The following is a 20019-nucleotide window of genomic DNA, read 5'->3' as shown; positions in this document are numbered from 1 at the left end:
ATTCTTTTCGAGAAACACTATTGAGAAAATTTAGAGTATCAGCATCTGAAGCTGACTGCTGAACGATTTTACTGCCGCCACAATACATTGTGCTTAAGGACCACGAAGATAAGACAAAAGAAATTAGGGCTCATACAGACACATATAGACAAGTTTTTCCCTCCCACTATTTGCGAATGGAACAGGAAAGAAAATGACAAGTAGTGGTGCAGGATACTCTCCGTCCCGCACTGTATGGTGGCTTGCAGAGTATCGATGTAGATGAAGATGTAGGTTCGGCATCTGTACAGCACAATGCATGCACATTTGCATGCTTGATTTCAACATTCTGGTGGTTACATCGGTTATTAATATACCAGCATTTCACATATGCAATGGCTTATCACACACTTACAGTAACCTGTTATCTTGCAATGTTAATCACTTAAATATGTTATCTAGCCCCCCCCCCCCATGAACCATGGACCTTGCTGTTGGTGGGGAGGCTTGCGTGCCTCAGTGATACAGATAGCCGTACCGTAGGTACAACCACAACGGAGGGGTATCAGTTGAGAGGCCAGACAAACGTGTGGTTCCTGAAGAGGGGCAGCAGCCTTTTCAGTAGTTGCAAGGGCAACAGTCTGGATGATTGACTGATCTGGCCTTGTAACAATAACCAAAACGGCCTTGCTGTGCTGGTACTGCGAACGGCTGAAAGCAAGGGAAAACTACGGCCGTAATTTTTCCCAAGGGCATGCAGCTTTACTGTATGATTAAATGATGATGGCGTCCTCTTGGGTAAAATATTCCGGGGGTAAAATAGTCCCCCATTCGGATCTCCGGGCGGGGACTACTCAAGAGGATGTCGTTATCAGGAGAACGAAAACTGGTGTTCTACGGATCGGAGCGTGGAATGTCAGATCCCTTTATCGGGCAGGTAGGTTAGAAAATTTAAAAAGGGAAATGGATAGGTTAAAGTTAGATATAGTGGGAATTAGTGAAGTTCGGTGGCAGGAGGAAGAAAACTTCTCGTCAGGTGACTACAGGGTTATAAACACGAAGTCAAATAGGGGTAATGCAGGAGTAGGTTTAATAATGAATAGGAAAATAGGAATGCGGGTAAGCTACTACAAACAGCATAGTGAATGCATTATTGTGGCCAAGATAGATACGAAGCCCACGCCTACTACAGTAGTACAAGTTTATATGCCAACTAGCTCTGCAGATGACGAAAAAATTGAAGAAATGTATGATGATATAAAAGAAATTATTCAGATAGTGAAGGGAGACGAAAATTTAATAGTCATGGGCGACTGGAATTTGAGTGTAGGAAAAGGGAGAGAAGGAAACGTAGTAGGTGAATATGGATTGGGGCTAAGAAATGAAAGAGGAAGCCGCCTGGTAGAATTTTGCACAGAGCACAACTTAATCATAGCTAACACTTGGTTTAAGAATCATGAAAGAAGGTTGTATACATGGAAGAACCCTGGAGATACTAAAAGGTATCAGATAGATTATATAATGGTAAGACAGAGATTTAGGAACCAGGTTTTAAATTGTAAGACATTTCCAGGGGCAGATGCAGACTCTGACCACAATCTATTGGTTATTACCTGTAGATTATAACTGAAGAAACTGCAAAAAGGTGGGAATTTAAGAAGATGGGACCTGGATAAACTGAAAGAACCAGAGGTTGTACAGAGTTTCAGGGAGAGCATAAGGGAACAATTGACAGGAATGGGGGAAAGAAATACAGTAGAAGAAGAATGGGTAGCTTTGAGGGATGAAGTAGTGAAGGCAGCAGAGGATCAAGTAGGTAAAAAGACGAGGGCTAGTAGAAATCCTTGGGTAACAGAAGAAATATTGAATTTAATTGATGAAAGGAGAAAATATAAAAATGCAGTAAATGAAGCAGGCAAAAAGGAATATGACATCGACAGGAAGTGCAAAACGGCTAAGCAGTGATGGCTAGAGGACAAATGTAAGGATGTAGAGGCTTATCTCACTAGGGGTAAGATAGATACTGCCTACAGGAAAATTAAAGAGACCTTTGGAGATAAGAGGACCACTTGTATGAACATCAAGAGCTCAGATGGAAACCCAGTTCTAAGCAAAGAAGGGAAATCAGAAAGGTGGAAGGAGTATATAGAGGGTCTATACAAGGGCGATGTACTTGAGGACAATATTATGGAAAAGGAAGAGGATGTAGATGAAGATGAAATGGGAGATACGATACTGCGAGAAGAGTTTGACAGAGCACTGAAAGATCTGAGCCGAAACAAGGACCCCGGAGTAGACAACATTCCATTGGAACTACTGACGGCCTTGGGAGAGCCAGTCCTGACAAAACTCTACCATCTGGTGAGCAAGATGTATGAAACAGGCGAAATACCCTCAGACTTCAAGAAGAATATAATAATTCCAATCCCAAAGAAAGCAGGTGTTAACATATGTGAAAATTACCGAACAATCAGTTTAATAAGCCACAGCTGCAAAATACTAACACGAATTCTTTACAGACGAATGGAAATACTGGTAGAAGCCGACCTCAGGGAAGATCAGTTCCGTAGAAATGTTGGAACATGTGAGGCAATACTGACCCTACGACTTATCTTAGAAAATAGATTAAGGAAAGACAAACCTACGTTTGTAGCATTTGTAGACTCAGAGAAAGCTTTTAACAATGTTGACTGGAATACTCTCTTTCAAATTCTAAATGTGGCAGGGGTAAAATACAGGGAGTGAAAGGCTATTTACAATTTGTACAGAAACCAGATGGCAGTTATAAGAGTCGAGTGACATGAAAGGGAAGCAGTGGTTGGGAAGGAAGTAAGACAGGGTTGTAGCCTCTCCCCAATGTTATTCAATCTGTATATTGAGCAAGCAGTAAAGGAAACAAAAGAAAAATTCGGAGTAGGTATTGAAATCCACGGAGAAGAAATAAAAACTTTGAGGTTCGGCAATGACATTGTAATTCTGTCAGAGACAGCAAAGGACTTGGAAGAGCAGTTGAACGTAATGGATGTGTCTTGAAGGGAGGATATAAGATGAACACCAACAAAAGCAAAACGAGGATAATGGAATGTAGTCGAATTAAGTCGGGTGATGCTGAGGGAATTAGATTAGGAAATGAGACACTTAAAGTAGTAAAGGAGTTTTGCTATTTGGGGAGCAAAATAACTGATGATGGTCGAAGTAGAGAGGATATAAAATGTAGACTGGCAATGGCAAGGAAAGCGTTTCTGAAGAAGAGAAATTTGTTAACATCAGGTATAGATTTAAGTGTCAGGAAGTCATTTCTGAAAGTATTTGTATGGAGTGTAGCCACGTATGGAAGTGAAACATGGACGGTAAATAGTATGGACAAGAAGAGAATAGAAGCTTTCGAAATGTGGTGCTACAGAAGAATGCTGAAGATTAGATGGGTAGATCACATAACTAATGAGGAAGTATTGAATAGGATTGGGGAGAAGAGAAGTTTGTGGCACAACTTGACCAGAAGAAGGGATCGGTTGGTAGGACATGTTCTGAGGCATCAAGGGATCACCAATTTAGTATTGGAGGGCAGCGTGGAGGGTAAAAATCGTAGGGGGAGACCAAGAGAGGAATACACTAAGCAGATTCAGAAGGATGTAGGTTGCAGTAGGTACTGGGAGATGATGAAGATTGCACAGGATAGAGTAGCATGGAGAGCTGCATCAAACCAGTCTCAGGACTGAAGACCACAACAACAACAACAACAACAACAACAACAACAACATGTTATCTAGATAAATGTATTCCCGAAATTTCATTCCTACATTAATTATTTTTTAGTGCTGCAATTTTTTTTATCAGTGTGTGTGTGTGTGTGTGTGTGTGTGTGTGTGTGTGTGTGTTTGTGTGTGTGTCAACCCCTCTGATAGTGGAAATGGCCCACAAGATCTCTGTGTACCCAAGAGAAACGGCCTGTTGCTTCTGGAAGTCCTCCCACTAGTTCGTATTCATGTCTGCCAACTTTGCACTGTTGACATACTCCACTAATTCTCAACCTTGGCAACAGTCTAATTTTAATGCTGGGCCCCACAAATTTCTGTCATTAGCTTAATGGTGGCTTTTGCAGTGCCGCAGCAAATTTTGTGGTATTAATAGTAACATAGGTTCCTGTAAACACCAATTCTAAGATAGTAAAACACAGTCTGGTTTCTCCGGTAGGTATTTCAGAATTTGCACTTGCATTCATAGCATGGAAATTACACTGGTTTCGCCAGGTGAATTGTCTGTCATATTTGCAGTCTGTCTCGCCACTTGTGGGAAGAACTTAATGTCATTATATGTAGCTTTTTGAGCACGGAGGTCACTAAACTGCTTTTTCACTTCGTTTAGCATTCATAAAAGCTGTCTTTCCATCTGTAGTTATTTGAAGTCTTGATGCAAATTCACTGTTTGACCTTATACACTGACTGGCGTTTCTGAGTCCTTCATACTCCCAGGGTAACCGATGTATAGGAGTCTTCCATAATACAAGCAGTAATAATTCAATAACATGTACGTAATCAAATAAACCAATTTTATTTGTACGATTTCGAAAATACACCTTGACAATGGAAAGTAAACTAAAAACTGTCAAAAATGAAAACAAAGAGAAAACCTAACATTCGCCAAGTTAGGTCAGTAGACCAAAGTACAACATACACACTCTAAAGGAAAAGAATGATGAGAGTGTTCGGGGAGGGGGGAATTAAAAATCTTATTCTTAAAAATCTTATTCATGTCAATTAACATATTACACCCACCCAGATGACCATGTATGTTGTGGAGGAAAGTTTAAAGTGATCACTTATGAAATATTTTCGAGAACTGGAGAGGCTAAAACATTTCCTATTGAGTACAGATACATCCCTAATCCTGCAGACGGAATAAGCATGTACTACGTCACCAGCCACTGAGTGTGTACGACAACCTTTGCCACCCCGAGTACAGCAACTTTAAAATCATCAAGCTAAGCAGAATATTACATTCATTTTTTCTAAGTCCATAAATATAGCAGCATGTGTGTGTACCTTTACATTTAATAAGTGCAAATAGTGCTTCTCATCCATTAAATGCAGAAAATTAATAATTTCATGGTCTGAACAATATTTCTTTCTTTCTTTTTTCTTTCACTTCTCAACAAGGATGATTTCATCCGTATTAAGCAACATTTTCAAATGCAAGTGCCTACCTGACACTCTAATCACAACTTTAATGGAGTGTAATGTTTACGTGGAATGAAAACCAATTGTGGAAGCTGAAATACAGCAACCAGAAATGAGTTTTCAGAATCAGTATTGAACCGGAGACATTGTGAATCAGAAGTGGAATTGAGAAACTGATTTATAGAAAACCATATTTGAGAACGCACCTAAACACAGTGATTGATAAACAACCCTGCTGTTCTGACAATAGACTGTACTTACCGAGTTTACCAGGTAATGTTAATGGTTTCTGTAATTTTGTCACTCATCAGCCTGTAACTGATATTGTATTACTTTCTGTAACACTTTGTAAAGACTGAATGAGCAGTTCATAGTTCTCCTAAGAATGTTCTCCTGTGCCAATATTACAAAACAACAAGGCCTGATGGTCTTAGTGCCCGGAGACATTGACTATGGGTATGTGCACCACTCTTGTGTGAATGTGACAGGTTTTTTTTATTTCTGAGCTGAAATATTTATATTATTCCCTTTTGCTGTGCATGTCTGCGAGTCAATGCCTCCTCTGTGTGTTAAGTAGCAATGTATCCTTTCCATATAGTTGTTATTCCATCCTGGATATTCCACGGTTTGGATGCAAAATATAATTTACATTTTGCAATGTAAATGCCTATAGCATGCATAAACAAGAAGACAAAAAGAAGTCCTCAAAATCACTTTTATGAAAATTGCAACATCAAAATAGCCAGCCCTATTAACATAGAAAAACTCACTCCTTGTTCTCCATATTTTCCCAAGGAAATAAATGTTAATACTATGAGGTATTAGTGTTTCTATAACATTATTTTTATTCTTTTGTTTGCATGCAGTAAGCAGAATTAATTATGAACTCCATGCAGTAAGCAGAATTAATTATGAACTCCATGCAGTAAGCAGAATTAATTATGAACTCTGTCAAAACACCCACCATGAATTTTGCCATTACTAAAAGCAACTACTAACACTGCAAGTTCCTTAATGCTCTCAGTACATCTGAACTGTTTCAAAGACGGATGGTTCCTCATAAACTGCCTTTTGTCACTTAATACTGGGCAGTGCAAGATGCTGTGATGATTACACTACTTGAAACTGTTCAAGTCCCATTTCAGCTCACAGTTAATTTGCCACGAAGGTTCTAGACTGCGGTGCTGGCACAAAGTAGTCAGCTGGGATAAAGGGGAGAGGGAGAGAGAGGGGGGGAGGGGGGGAGGGGGGGGAGAGAGAGAGAGAGAGAGAGAGAGAGAGAGAGAGAGAGAGAGAGAGAGGTGGTTTACAGATGGACACACACTTGATGTTAACATCACCGACAATGAGAAGAAGAATGGTGAGATAGTTCTGACTGAGAAGGGAACGGAGTTTGCAAGGAAATGCTGACAAACACAAGGATCAGCAAGTCAATGGTGTGGTGATATCACAATATACAGAAATACAATTTTTGCAGAAACTTCAGCTTTTGTTGCATAGAAGTGCACTTCCAGACTAGCTAATAAACTCTGAAAACACTGTTCCGTTTACTGGATTTAGTTTCAAAAGGTGCCAGAATAGACAGCTCGTCTTATGCGAATGAAAGGATATACTGTACATGCTAAGACAGCACAATAAATTAGATTTTCAGAAAGAAATGAAGCATCAGAATTATAGTTGTCATTGGGTTCATACACACTGCACTGTGAATAAATACTGACATTTTGACAGTATGCTAGAAGTATTGCCAAACAGAAGTGTTTGGCGAACGTTTCATTGCCATCCGTGCAGGCATCAAGTGGTACAAATTTTGTTGTGTTCATTTCTGCAAAACTTAAGACTATAAATGGACAAAAGATAATTTTTAAAAAGTGTAGAGATAAAGAAAGCCAAACTTCTGGCATTAATTAAGTAGGACTAGCCTCCTCCTGCTTATTCAAATGACAAAATTTTGAAAGAAAATGGTTCACCTTCCACTGCCATAATACCATTTATGGTGACCCTGTCTGGTTCAGGGCTTTCAATGTGACACATCTTCATTGAGTTATAGGTCACCTTCATCAACTTTATATTTAAGTAGTTTCTCATTTGGCCTTACAAGGATGAGTGGATCTGCTACCAGACCTTCCCACCAGAAAAAAATCAACAGAAATCAATGAGAATCTGACTCCAACCTACATCTCATTAGTAAAAGGATGATAACCACTGTACCATGAGGACATTCTGCTTGGAGAGTATATAGACATTCTTAAAAAGGTGCTAACCAAATTTGAAACAAGGTTTGACGTTATATTGCACCAGGGAGCACAGAGGAATTTTTTTTTACCATGTGGACATTGATTGTGTAAATCACACAAAGATAATGGAAATCTCACAAGCTGTGACATGGTCACGAATTTAACAGTGACCCAAAAATAGAAGAAATTTCCTTTACTTCATGTCTAAGGTCACAATTTTTTTTTTGTCATCCGACTACCCGATTTGGTTTATAATGACTATCTCCACATCTGCAGCAATATATGGGAAAAAACTCAAATACGACTAGCAGATTGTCTACGGCTTAAAATAATAAAACAGACCATGATTAAAAGTATTACTGACCTACAAGTCCATTTGTGCGCTTTAAGTATGATGAGGCATACCTATTTTATAAAAACATCAGTGCCAGCATTGTCAAACATATAAATAATAGTATACAGGAGTGCCATCTTGCCACCAGCACTACTGTTCAAAACAAACTGCTGTGCAGTAGCCACAAAATGTTTGTGTTTCAAGTTCGCTAGAAGTCGTTACTGTATGTGTACAAATATTCTTCAGTGATAATTGAACCATGTAAAATGAAGGGGGATACGATCAGTAAAGTCTGCAATGGACTTATACGTTAATTTTTATATTATTCTGTGCACTCAGAAAGCTGTTTATTATTTACGTCATTCCCTAGAATATCACCATATGAGCATATGTCAATTACTGTTTGTTAACTCTTTCCATTTTAACAATCTAACTTTTGTCCTGTTTCATTTCACTGCTTTTTATTACTGTAATGCCTCTTATGCATTACCAGCCCATTACAGACTTAACTGATTGTATCCCCTTTATTTTACATCGTATAATTATCGTTGAAGAATACATGTATAATTACAGTAGCAACATCTGATGAAACTTCCAACATAAACATTTTGTGGTTACTGTACAGTAGTTTGTTGTGAATAGCAGAGCTGCTGACAAGATGACTTGTGTATACTATTATTTATATACGTTTGACAATCCTGGCGCTGATTTTGTGTTTAGCATTTGATGATGCCACTACAGCTCCAGTATAATAGAGCATGTTTTTATTAAAACAGATATGCCTCATCATATTTAAAGTGCACATATGCACATGTGTCAGTAATACTTTTCATCATGGTCTATTTTATTGTTTTAAGCTGTAGACTACCTGCTAGTTGTATTTGTGTCCCCCCCCCCCCCCCTCACACACACAAATTTTGCTGCAGATCGGAAGATGGTCATTATAGACCGAAACCAGTAGTCTGATGACATAAAAATTTGTGACCACAGACCTGAAGTAAACGAAATTTATAATGGAAATAACTGAACTGCAGTGTGGGAACAAATTAAAAGACAAGTATCAGATGAGAAGGACTAAGTGATATCAATCATAGTAACATTTCCTGAAACTTCAAAGACATACAGCACACACTTTTTCAAATCCATGTGCAACTACGAGCAGTTCATTTTCTTGTGCAAATGTGTAGAACATAAGAAAGATGAAACATATCTGATAATCATCCTAAATGTGTTCCAAGGCTGAATTGTTCACAATAAAATCATTCTAAACACAGAGTCTTAGCCAAGCAAAAGCAAAGAAATTGAGGAGACGATAACAGCAAACTATTCTCCAAAGATTTTCCATGCCCTATTTTTTGATTCCTTAGTATTGCATAGCAGTTAGTTCATTGCTGGATAAAATGACCATACAAAAGTGAGTGAAATGAAAACCTTAAATTTGTAATAACAAATCGAAATTTCACACCATTATCCTGTAAGTTGGTAAGTGTGCTACAAACAGCGTGCAGACTGGCCTGTAGGTGGCAGCATAGTGCAGATGCACACATACCGTTGCAGTTTCAGTATAAAGATGGACACCCCACTTCCGACTTGCACCAGGGAAGAACAGCATTCTGTTATTCGGTTTTTGCGTAGTGAAGGTGTGAAACCTATTGAAATTCATCGATGAATGAAGGTGCAGTACAGTGATGCTTGTTTGTCACAGCAGGAGTCTACGAATGGAGTAGGAAGTTCACAAATGGTGTGACTTCAGTGGAAGATGCTCCTCGTCCAGGTCAGGCACAACTAGTTGTGATTCCACGGAACATTGCATCGGTTAAAGCCATAGTGAAGGAAAACCGCCGAGTGACACTGAATGACATTGCAGCATGTTTACATATTAGCACACCACACTGTGCATGATATACTCAAGTTCCACAAAGTGTCTGGAAGATGGGTGCCACGGCAGCTGACTCCTGAAATGAGAGAACGATGTGTTGATGCTTGTGAAGAACTTCTTTGGCACTTTGAATGAGAAGGTGATGGCTTCCTTGCAAGAATGGTTACTGGGGACGAAACCTGGGTTCACTTCCACCAACCAGAAATGAAGAGAGCAAGCAAGGAATGGTGCCATTCTTCATCACCAAAACCAAAGAAGTTTCAAACAAAACCATCAGCAGGGAATGTTATGCCGACTCGCTTTTGGGACGAAAAAGGCATCATTTTGGAGCATTACATGCCTAGAGGGACCACTGTCACCAGTGCATCATACACAGGTCTCCTAAAAAACCATCTGCGGCCTGCAATCAAATCAAAGCGACATGGATTGCTGTCAGCAGGTGTCCTTTTGCAACATCACAATGGAAGGCCCCACAACTGCCCGTACAACAGTTGCAACAATCACAGATCTGCATTTTGAGTGTCTTCCTCATCCACCATACTCACCAGACCTTGACCCAAGTGATTTCCATATGTTTGGACCACTCAAAGACGCAATCAGAGAAAATAAGTTCCAGTCTGATGAAGAGGTACGCCACACAGTGCACGAGTGGTTGCGCGGACTACCAAAATAATTTTTTTCAAATGGAATTTATGCACTTATTAAGTGCTGGAGGACTTGCATTGAGTGTGGGGGATATTATGTTGACAAGTGGTACAGCTTTCTACCACTTCTGCACAATAAACAATGTTTAAAAAAATATTTAAGGTTTTCATTTGACTCACCCTCGTAGATTAGTTAATTCATTTTGGTAGTTGTTACATTTATTTTTCCTAGTTTTCTTTATTCGCAGTTGTTTGTTTTTCACTTTAACTGATTTGTAATAAAGTTCACTGTAATTATCTTCTTCATTAAATGTTGAATGTGTGTGATCAGTTCTTCTGACCTTTTGCTTTAGGTTTCCAGAGCTTTAATTGGTCACCAGAACATTTACTAGTAATTAAACTGCAGTTGTCTCGAATTTACTACCAGCAACATAATGAGTTTCAGCCCACTGTGCAACAAATGATGCAGCTGACAACACGTCACTGTATGAAGCGTCTTCTAGCAATGAGCACTCCTGCTTCCCAGACCAAGAGCAATATTCCTCTACTCTACAGAGCTCTCTCCTGCAAAGGGCAGCCCTGAGATAATCCATCAAAATCATAACCAGAAAGAACCTCATCAACCTAAATACTACATATTACCTCAGCATGGACTTCATTAAATAACGGTGAAGGCCATATCCAGAACACAACGTTCAACATTACATACAAGGTCTGAGAGAGTTGGTACATTTCAATAAAAGACAGCACAACACAAAGACTGCAAACCCATGGTGAAGAGAAAAACACTAACAGGGATAAAATGAGCGTGCTCCGAACTCTGAAAATCATCCCAAAACATCTCACTAATGAGAAATCAGTCTCTAGCTGAAATATTGTGTATGACTGCCAGGATGTTCCAACTGTCCACCAAAGAACTTTCCACACGAGTTTATCTGAAGAATGGAAAAAGACAGGAAACTGGAAAACTGCAATATATACCATTGCACACATTTTGGTTTATAATAAACTCGTTCTTCCTGTCTAAACATAGTTAATGAAACTTCGTGGCATATTAGAAAACTGATAAGATCTTGGACCCAGAACATTGTCTATAGTGGCTAACTTTCTTACCAACTGCACTACCCAGGCATGAGCAATCGATCCTGACAGCTTCAATTCTGGCAGTACTTCTCCCTTATTCTCCAAACCCCACAGCGGCCTTCTTCATTATGTCACTTAGTTACCTTTCTGGTGCTTCCAGAATGAAGCTTTCACACATACATGCGATATTGGTACACCAAGAATGAACTTCAACAATGGTATGCTTCTATGAAGTTGCTCACATCGCTAAGAAGCTGAACAATATCTTAAAATTATTCCACGCCATACATTAAAATTAATTTTTTTTACCTAGTACGTTTCCTTGAGGGCATACGACCAGAACGCTCTCTGTCTACATCTCGAGGTACACGCTCCCTCTTGGATGAAGGAGACATTTTTCTCTTTGACGGTGGCACTGGAGAGAATGAACGCACTTTGGATCCACGCATTGGTGGAGAGCGACTCCGATGTCTCATGGGAAACTCTGGGACTTCGCTACTGAAATTCAAGCAATTGGTGACAGTCAAATGAATTACATTACGTTCACTCTTCACTGGTTGGTTAGTCAAAATTATGACTTCTTACTATGGTGTGATGTATGTCAACTGGTTTACAAATATAATACACTTTTTCAGTGAAAAATATGGCTACATGTTGAGCAAGTTCAAGACATGTTTTCAAACTAAGATCAACTGTGTTTTTAATTAGATTATCTTGTATTTACCTTATTTAATGCTTAGTAAAATTATCATCAAATACACAAAAATTTAATTATAATCAAGAACATTCGGTGATACACCTCCTCCTTCCACTCCCACTGAAACTAGGCACAAATAGTTAACAGAAATCTAACAATGCTAGAATGAAATTTTCATTCTGCAGAGAAGTGTGTGCTGATACAAAACTTCCTCGCAGATTAAAACTGTTCGCTGGACCGAGACTCGAACTCAAAACTTTGCCTTATGCAGGCAAGTGCTCTACCAACTGAGCTACCCAAGCACAAGTCGCAACATGTCCTCATAGCTTACTTCTGCCAGTACCTCACCTGCCAAACTTGCAGGTCTCCAGCAAAACTTCCAAGACTAGTAATCCTGGAAGAAAGGATATTGCAGAGACATGGCTCAGCCACAGCCTGGGGGACGTTTCCAGAATGAAATTATTGCTCTGCAGTGGTGTGTGCACTGACTTGAAACTGTGAGGACAGGTCATAAGTTGTGCTTGAGTAGCTCAGTTGGTAGAGCACTCGCTGCGAAAGGCAATGTCCCTAGCTCGAGGCCCGGTCCGGAACTAAGTTTCAATCTGCCAAGAAGTTTCATCTAACAATGCTATTAATCAACAGTGTTGTTGCCGTCATCGTTTTCCTCAGTCCCTAGACTGGTTTTACACAGCTTAACATTATGACAAACATTTTCTGTTACTTTAAAGCATTGTGCCGAAACATTGCTAAATGAGGGATCTCTGTCTTTGATGGGCAAGTCTGGCAACACTTCACGCCAAAGCCATCTAAAGCTGATTCAAACAAATTTGTCTCAGATTTTATCCAACTTCCCATTTCCAAATGTCAACACATATAGTTTATATATATTGGTTGTTAATTCAATATCTTGAGTTCACTACAGTCAGAATAAAGCACAATCAACCACTACAGTTTTCCCCCTAGCTGCTTCTATGTTATTTGTTGTCAGTCACACCACACTGCTAACCTTTTATGCACTCTGTTTTCTTAGCCAATTGTTTTATACTTTTCTTGCAGTAACACAAAATTTCACCTGAATTTCTTGATATCACCCTTTTTCAGTCTATTCATATAACCCATCGTTTCATTTCTGCTGTATTCCTCCCTCACCCCTTTTGTTTTTCAGTTTCTCCTATTTCAATTATGTGCATGCTACAGAACATCCATCTCATTTCAAATACAGTTTCCTAAGTCTGAGGTACCTGACTTTACCCCATTATTCTGAGAAGTGCAAAACAGCTACTGTACATTTGATTTTGTGTACCGACATTTGTTCCTCACAGGAAATGTAATGAGAAATAACAAATTAAATTTGAGAAAAGTTTTGCTGTCTCCTATATTCCAATTAACAACACAGTGAACATCACCCAAATATACTTTGTTTCTTTTCAAAATGTCATTTGTATTCAAATACCTAGAAAGTAATTTCTCATTATGTACATCAATGAAGGGTGCTCTGAAGTATACCACTCCCAACCCCTCCCTCAAGTAATTCACACAGAGGTGCCTTTTTCATAGTACCTCCTACTTCATGATGCTGAACACTGCCGAAAGCTGCGTCTCAATTTTTGACTATCTAAATTTTGCCAAAATCTATCCAATCAACTGAAAGTTTCTCACATCTTTCAAAATATCAAACAGGTGAAAATTATTATAAAATATATAACTTGCAATAAATAAACCAACAGCTGTATTTTCATGCCTAATTTTTTTCCAGGGGCAACAAGTTTCAGCATTCCATTATGTCATGATCATGCCCTCTATAGTGTCTAAGCTTATACTGACAGACAAAAAAATCAAGCAAAAGTGAAACAGTATCTGCACCGGCATATGTAACACAGCTATACGCTCAAACAATCTGAGCGCAACTACACTTAGTACAACACAGAGACCGATTATACAGCAGGAAGAGAAAATAGTGTCAGCCCACACTTGGTCCAAAGAAGAAAACAAGAAAAATTGCTAGATATTTGTTTATTTTGTTAGTCTTCAGAGTGGTTTAATGAGATCCACCACAAATTGCTCTCCCATGCCATCCTCTTCATCCCAAAGTAGCACTCACACCCAATATACTCCTCAATTATTTATTTGATGTATTCTAATCTCCGTCTTCGACTACGGCAACGGCCTTGCCGCAGTGGATACACCGGTTCCCATGAGATCACTGAAGTTAAGCATTGTCGGGCGTGGTCGGCAGGTGGATGGGTAACCATCCAGGCAGCCATGCACTGTTGCCATTTTTCAGGGTGCACTCAGCCTCGTGATGACAATTGAGGAGCTACTCGACCGAATAGTAGCAGCTTTGGTCAAGAATACCATCTTATGACCAGGAGAGCGGTATGCTGACCCCACGCCCCTCCTATCCCGATCCTCCACCGAGGATGACACAGCGGTCGGATGGTCCCAGTAGGCCACTAGTGGCCTGAAGACGGAGTGTCTACAGTTTTTACTCTCTACACCTCCCTGAAGTATCACAGGAGTTATTCCTTGTCATCCTAAAGAACGTTCTATCATCCTGCCCTCCTCCTTGTCAATGTTTCTCACGTTCTGATCCTCAACGACGCAGCAAAGAACCTCATTTCTTATCTTGTCAGTTCACCTAATTTTCTACATTCTTCTACAGTACCACTTCTCTAACACTTCCACTCTCTTCTTTTCCAGTTTTTCCATAATCCATGATATACTTCCTTACAATTTTGTGCTCATATATATTCTCATAAATTTCTTCCTCAAATTAAGGTCAGTGTCTTATACTAGCAGACAACATCACCACCAGGAATGCTCTCCCTGCTTATGCTGGTCTGTTTTTCACATCCTCTTACTTCATCTGTCATATATTATTTTGCTTGCAAGGTAGCAGAATTATTATATCTTGTCTATATCATGGCCCTCAATTTTGATGCTACATTTTTCTCTGACCTCATTTATGTTGCTCCTCATTACTTTTGCCTTTCTTTGATTTACTCATAATCCATAGTATGTGCTCATTAGGCTTTTTCATTGCATTTGAAAGGTCCTACAATTCTTCTTCACTATGAAAATAACAATCTCATCAGCAAAATCTGATCATTTATGACATTTCACCTTGTATTTTAGTCCCGCTTCTGAAACTATAATTTCCTTTGTTGCTTCTTCGATGTATAGACTGCAAAGCTGGGGCAAAAGAAATCATCACTTTCTTAAACCTTTCAAATCTATGCATTTCGTTCTTGGTCTTCCATTGTTATTGTTGCCTCCTGGTTCTTGTACATATTTGTATTACCAGTCATTTCCTACAACTTATGATAGTTAGTTGTTTTTTTTTTTTTTTTTTGGTGAATTTCTGATATCTTTGTCCTCTAAACTGTCACTCTCTTTTTAGGTCAACCAATCCTATGAATGTGTCTTGATTTTTCCAAGTCTTGCTCCTATTATTAAGCACAGTGTCAGAACTGTCTCCTCAAAACCTTTATCTTTTCTAAACCAAACTGATTGTCACCTACCAGATCCTCAATTTATCTTTCACGTTCTACTATACATTATTCTGAGTGGTATGTATCTGAAATTCTATACAAGATTCTTTAATCCACAACTTATAGACAATCTTTTGGCTTGTACAGATACTTCATGCACATGGATATTCAGTCCTATAGAGAGTATTTGTGTAACTTGGTTGGTTGGTTGGTTTAAAAGAGGGAGGAAGGGACCAAACTATGAGGTCATCCGCCCCTTGTTCCTAATAAAACAATGCCACAAGTGTGAGAATAAAGCAGACGAGACATTAACACAAAACGGAAAGAAAGGAAAAACCACAAGAACAAACAAAAAGCAACGAACACTAAAAGGAACAAAAGAAGACAATAAAACAACAGAGTGATGCAAGAAACAGTTAGAAGAGAGTAAAACAAGGAAGCAGATTACAGTGGCTGGCCTACCACGGAAATAAAAAGGAAAAGCCAGCCATCCTGCAACGCATTAAAACCTCCACCCTAAAAGCACTAGGGTGGGGGACATAGAGGGACAAAGGACATGCGCTAAAACTCAGATCGAATGATAAAACTCACCCCTATGGATGAAATGTAAAACCAAATCGGCTGATGAGGCATTGTCTGCTAAAATTAATGATAACAAGTCCGGCAAACAAAGATGAAGTCGCAGGGCAGCCAAAGAAGGACAGAGCAGTAGATAATGGGCCACTGTCAACCAGGTGCCGCACCAACACTGAGGTGGGTCTTCACGGCGCAGGAGGTAGCCGTGGGTCACCCAGGCATGGCCAATGCGGAGCCGGCAGAGAAACACAGAGTCCCTGTGAGACGCCGTCATCGAGGACTTTCACACATTCGTGGTCCCCTTACTGGCTCACAGTTTGTTGTGCATACTGAGATTTTGCCATTCCGTATCCCAAAGCTGAAAAATCTTGTGGCATAATAACGAACGCAGGTCAGTTGTGGGGATGCCCAACTCCAGAAGTAGTTTCCGTGTAGCCTGTTTGGCCAGCCTGTGAGCAAGTTCATTTCCTGGGATTCTGACATGACCAGGGGACCAGGCGAACACCACTGAACAACTGGACTGTTCCAGGACATAGATGGACTCCTGGAGGGACGCTACCAAAGGATGACAAGGGTAGCACTGGTCGACAGTTTTCAGGCTGCTCAAGGAGTCAGTACACCAAAGAAAAGACTTCCCAAGGCACGAACGGAGAAACTGATGTGCGTGAGAAATGGCCACCAGCTCTGCAGTGAATACACTGCTGCCATCGGGTAAGGAATGCTGTTCAATATGGCCGCTGTGTACGTACGCAAAGCCAACGTGGCCATCAGCCATAAAGCCAACTGTATAAACCACTTCAGAGCCCCGGAACACATCAAGAATCAAGAGGAAGTGATAGCGGAGAGCTGCAGGGTTAATGGAGTCGTTAGGGCCACGTGAAAAGTCCAGACGAAGCTGCGACCGAAGTGTACAACATAGAGGAGTACGTGAAAGGAGTGGAAGTAGAGGTGGTAAAGAGAAGGACTCCAAGTCCAGAGTGAAGGGACCGCACGCGAACCACAATCATTAGCCTTGACCAGGGCTGCTGATGCGGGAGATGAACTGCCGTGGACGGGAAAAGGAGACAGTAATTTGGATGCTCCGGAGAACTAAGAATGTGTGCTGCTTAACAGGCGAGCAGCTGTGACCGTCTGTTCTGCAATGGAAGGACCCTAGCCTCCACCAACAAGCTGGTCACCAGACTTGTCCTAATAGCTCCTGTCGCTAGTCGAACCACACAGTGGTGCACAGGGTCTAGTAAATGTGACACTGAGGGCGCTGCCAAACCATAACCACACTCCCATAGTCAATTCGGGATTGAGCCGCAGCAGCATAGAGTGATCTGCACCACAATTGGTGTTGCTCAGGCAATGGAGGGCATTGAGGTGCTGCCAGCACTTGCGCTTAAACTGACGAAGATGAGGAAACTAAGTCAATCAAGTGTCGAAAACCAGTCCTAAGAATCAATATGTCTCCACTACAGTGACTGGAATATCAGTAAGGTAAAGTTCTGGGTCCAGATGAACGATACAATGCCGACAGAAGTGCATGACACATGACTTTGCGGCTGAAAACTGGAAACCGTGGGCTAGAGCACACAACTGCGCCTTGTGGATGGCTCCCTGTAGGCGACACACAGCAACACCAGTACTGGAGCAGCAGTACGAAATGCGGAAGTCATCTGCTTACAGAGAAGGTGAGACCGGGGGGCCGACAGTTGCTGCTAGACCGTTAATGGCCACTAGAAAGATACTCAATACAGAGCCCTGCAGGACTCCATTCTCCTGGGTATGGATGGAACTATGGGAGGCATCAAGTTGGACACAGAAAGTACGGAGCGACAGGAAGTTTTGGATGGGTCAATCCATTTAAAATCACCCAATATGAATAAAATTTATGGCTCAACATTTTTTATTTTCTTGATTTTTTTTATCATGAGTTCCCTATAGGCAGGCATTCACAAAACACTGTTTTAAAAATTTTTATAAGTCATAGTTTTTTTCTGGCAGCAATTTTTACAATGGCGGTTGGGCAAATTTTAGTGGAAATCGACGTTTGCAGAAAGTTTAATTGCCAAGTTATATTGAAAGATATCAGAATAATTCAAAAACCAGTGTGCTCAGCATGAAATGAACTTCAGGCATAATTTTTTTTAATTTTTCTATCATGCAAGAGAGTCACTCAAACTCTTTCTGTAAAGACACTGGAAAAATTTATCAATCTTCACTTTTTAAGGACTTCAGTTTTTATGAAGGAAGGGAGACTCACTAATAATATGTTATCTCTGTGTTGTATACTTACATAACTATCTGCAGTAAAAGTTGCAGTCCTGAGAATGCATTCCTGTTTCTTCTAGAGCTTTTCAAAAATGGCCAAAACCCTTCTAACGTCAATTTTCGCAGGTCAGTATCTAAAAAGGGACAGAATGAAAACAAGTGAACATTTTACAGAATGTTCTTTATTCTCATGGGAATATCTCACAAAAAATTATGACAGACTCAACTACATTGAGAGTAACAGAGCAGCAAATTTCAGTAAAAACGCTACCCCTCACATGCTCGTGCAGTGCCTAGTTAGCAAACAAGGGCTTGAAATTATTACTGTTGACATTGGTCAAATAATGTTTAAATCATTACATACAATAAATGATCAAATATTTCTACTTTTAAAAAAACAATGGGCAGAGATAACAATTGGTAAGAGTTATAGTTCATAAAATTAATGGTACATTTGTTGTACTACACTTGCGTACAGTATACACATAAAAATGTTTCTCCATGTATACAGATTTAAAACTTCAGTTGTAACTACTTGCCAGCTGCAATTTTCATTTGGGAGTTAAACAAACACGATATTGCGTTGCATAGTTTATCAGTTATGTTGTGTGCATTTCTTTCACCCTTCTGGTCCAAAAACTGCCTTTCAACTTTCCAACAATGACACTGCTTGGGCGCCTGCAAATAAAACAGTACGAAAGCTGACTCCACTGGAACTCACAACAGTGTCTGGTAGAACACACAACGTAACTGATAAACTATGCAATGCAATATCATGTTTGTTTAACTCCCTAATGAAAATTGCAGCTGGCAAGTAGTTACAACTGAAGTTTTAAATCTGTATACATGGAGAAACATTATTATGTGTATACTGTATGCAAGTGTAGTACAACAAATGTACCATTAATTTTAAGAATTAGAACTCTTACCAATTGTTATCTCAGCCCATTGTTATTTAAATTAGAAATACTTGATCATTTATTGTATGTAATGATTTAAACATCATTTGACCAATGTCAACAGTAATAATTTCAAGCCCTTGTTTGCTAACTAGGCACTGCACGAGCATGTAGAGGGGTAGCGTTTTTACTGAAATTTGCTGCTCTATTACTCTCAATGTAGTTGAGTCTCAGTCATAATTTTTTTTGTGAGATATTCCCATGAGAATAATGAACATTCTGTAAAATGTTCACTTGTTTTCATTCAGTCCCTTTTTAGATACTGACCTGCGAAAACTGACGTTAGAAGGGTTTTGGCCATTTTTGAAAAGCACTAGAAAAAACAGGAGTGCATTCTCAGGACTGCAACTTTTACTGCAGGTAGTTATGTAAGTACACAACACACAGATAACATATTATTAGTGAGTCTCTCTTCCTTCATGAAAATTGAAGGCCTTAAAAAGTGAAGATTGATAAATTTTTCCAGTGTCTTTACAGAAAGAGTTTGAGTGACTCTCTTGCATGATAGAAAAATTAAAAAAAATTATGCCTGAAGTTCATTTCATGCTGAGCACACTGGTTTTTGAATTATTCTGATATCTTTCAAAATAACTTGGCAATTAAACTATCCGCAAATGTCGATTTCCACTAAAATTTGCCCAACCGCCATTGTAAAAACAGCTGCCAGAAAAAATCTATGACATAAAAATTTTTAAAACAGTGTTTTG

The 20019-nt window shown here is 39.7% G+C and overlaps 1 protein-coding gene across 6 annotated transcripts in view; it reads right to left on the bottom strand.

The window, feature by feature from the left end:
• The window catches only part of LOC126458365 (serine/arginine repetitive matrix protein 1-like), a 178048-nt gene that overhangs the window by 122117 nt on the left and 35912 nt on the right, over positions 1–20019 (bottom strand). For 4 of the 6 annotated variants that reach the window (XM_050095340.1, XM_050095339.1, XM_050095336.1 and 1 more), the window contains exon 3: positions 11643–11831. The exons of 1 other annotated variant lie outside the window; for it this stretch is intronic. In XM_050095340.1, coding sequence (XP_049951297.1) covers positions 11643–11831 — 189 coding nt within the window. The remainder of the gene's footprint in view (positions 1–11642; positions 11832–20019) is intronic. One more of the 6 variants, XM_050095337.1, reaches the window with a different exon arrangement.

This window comes from Schistocerca serialis, chromosome 2 (genome assembly GCF_023864345.2).
Source record: "Schistocerca serialis cubense isolate TAMUIC-IGC-003099 chromosome 2, iqSchSeri2.2, whole genome shotgun sequence".
NCBI classification, from domain to species: Eukaryota; Metazoa; Arthropoda; class Insecta; order Orthoptera; family Acrididae; genus Schistocerca; species Schistocerca serialis.
This window is presented reverse-complemented; position numbering and strand designations above follow the sequence as displayed.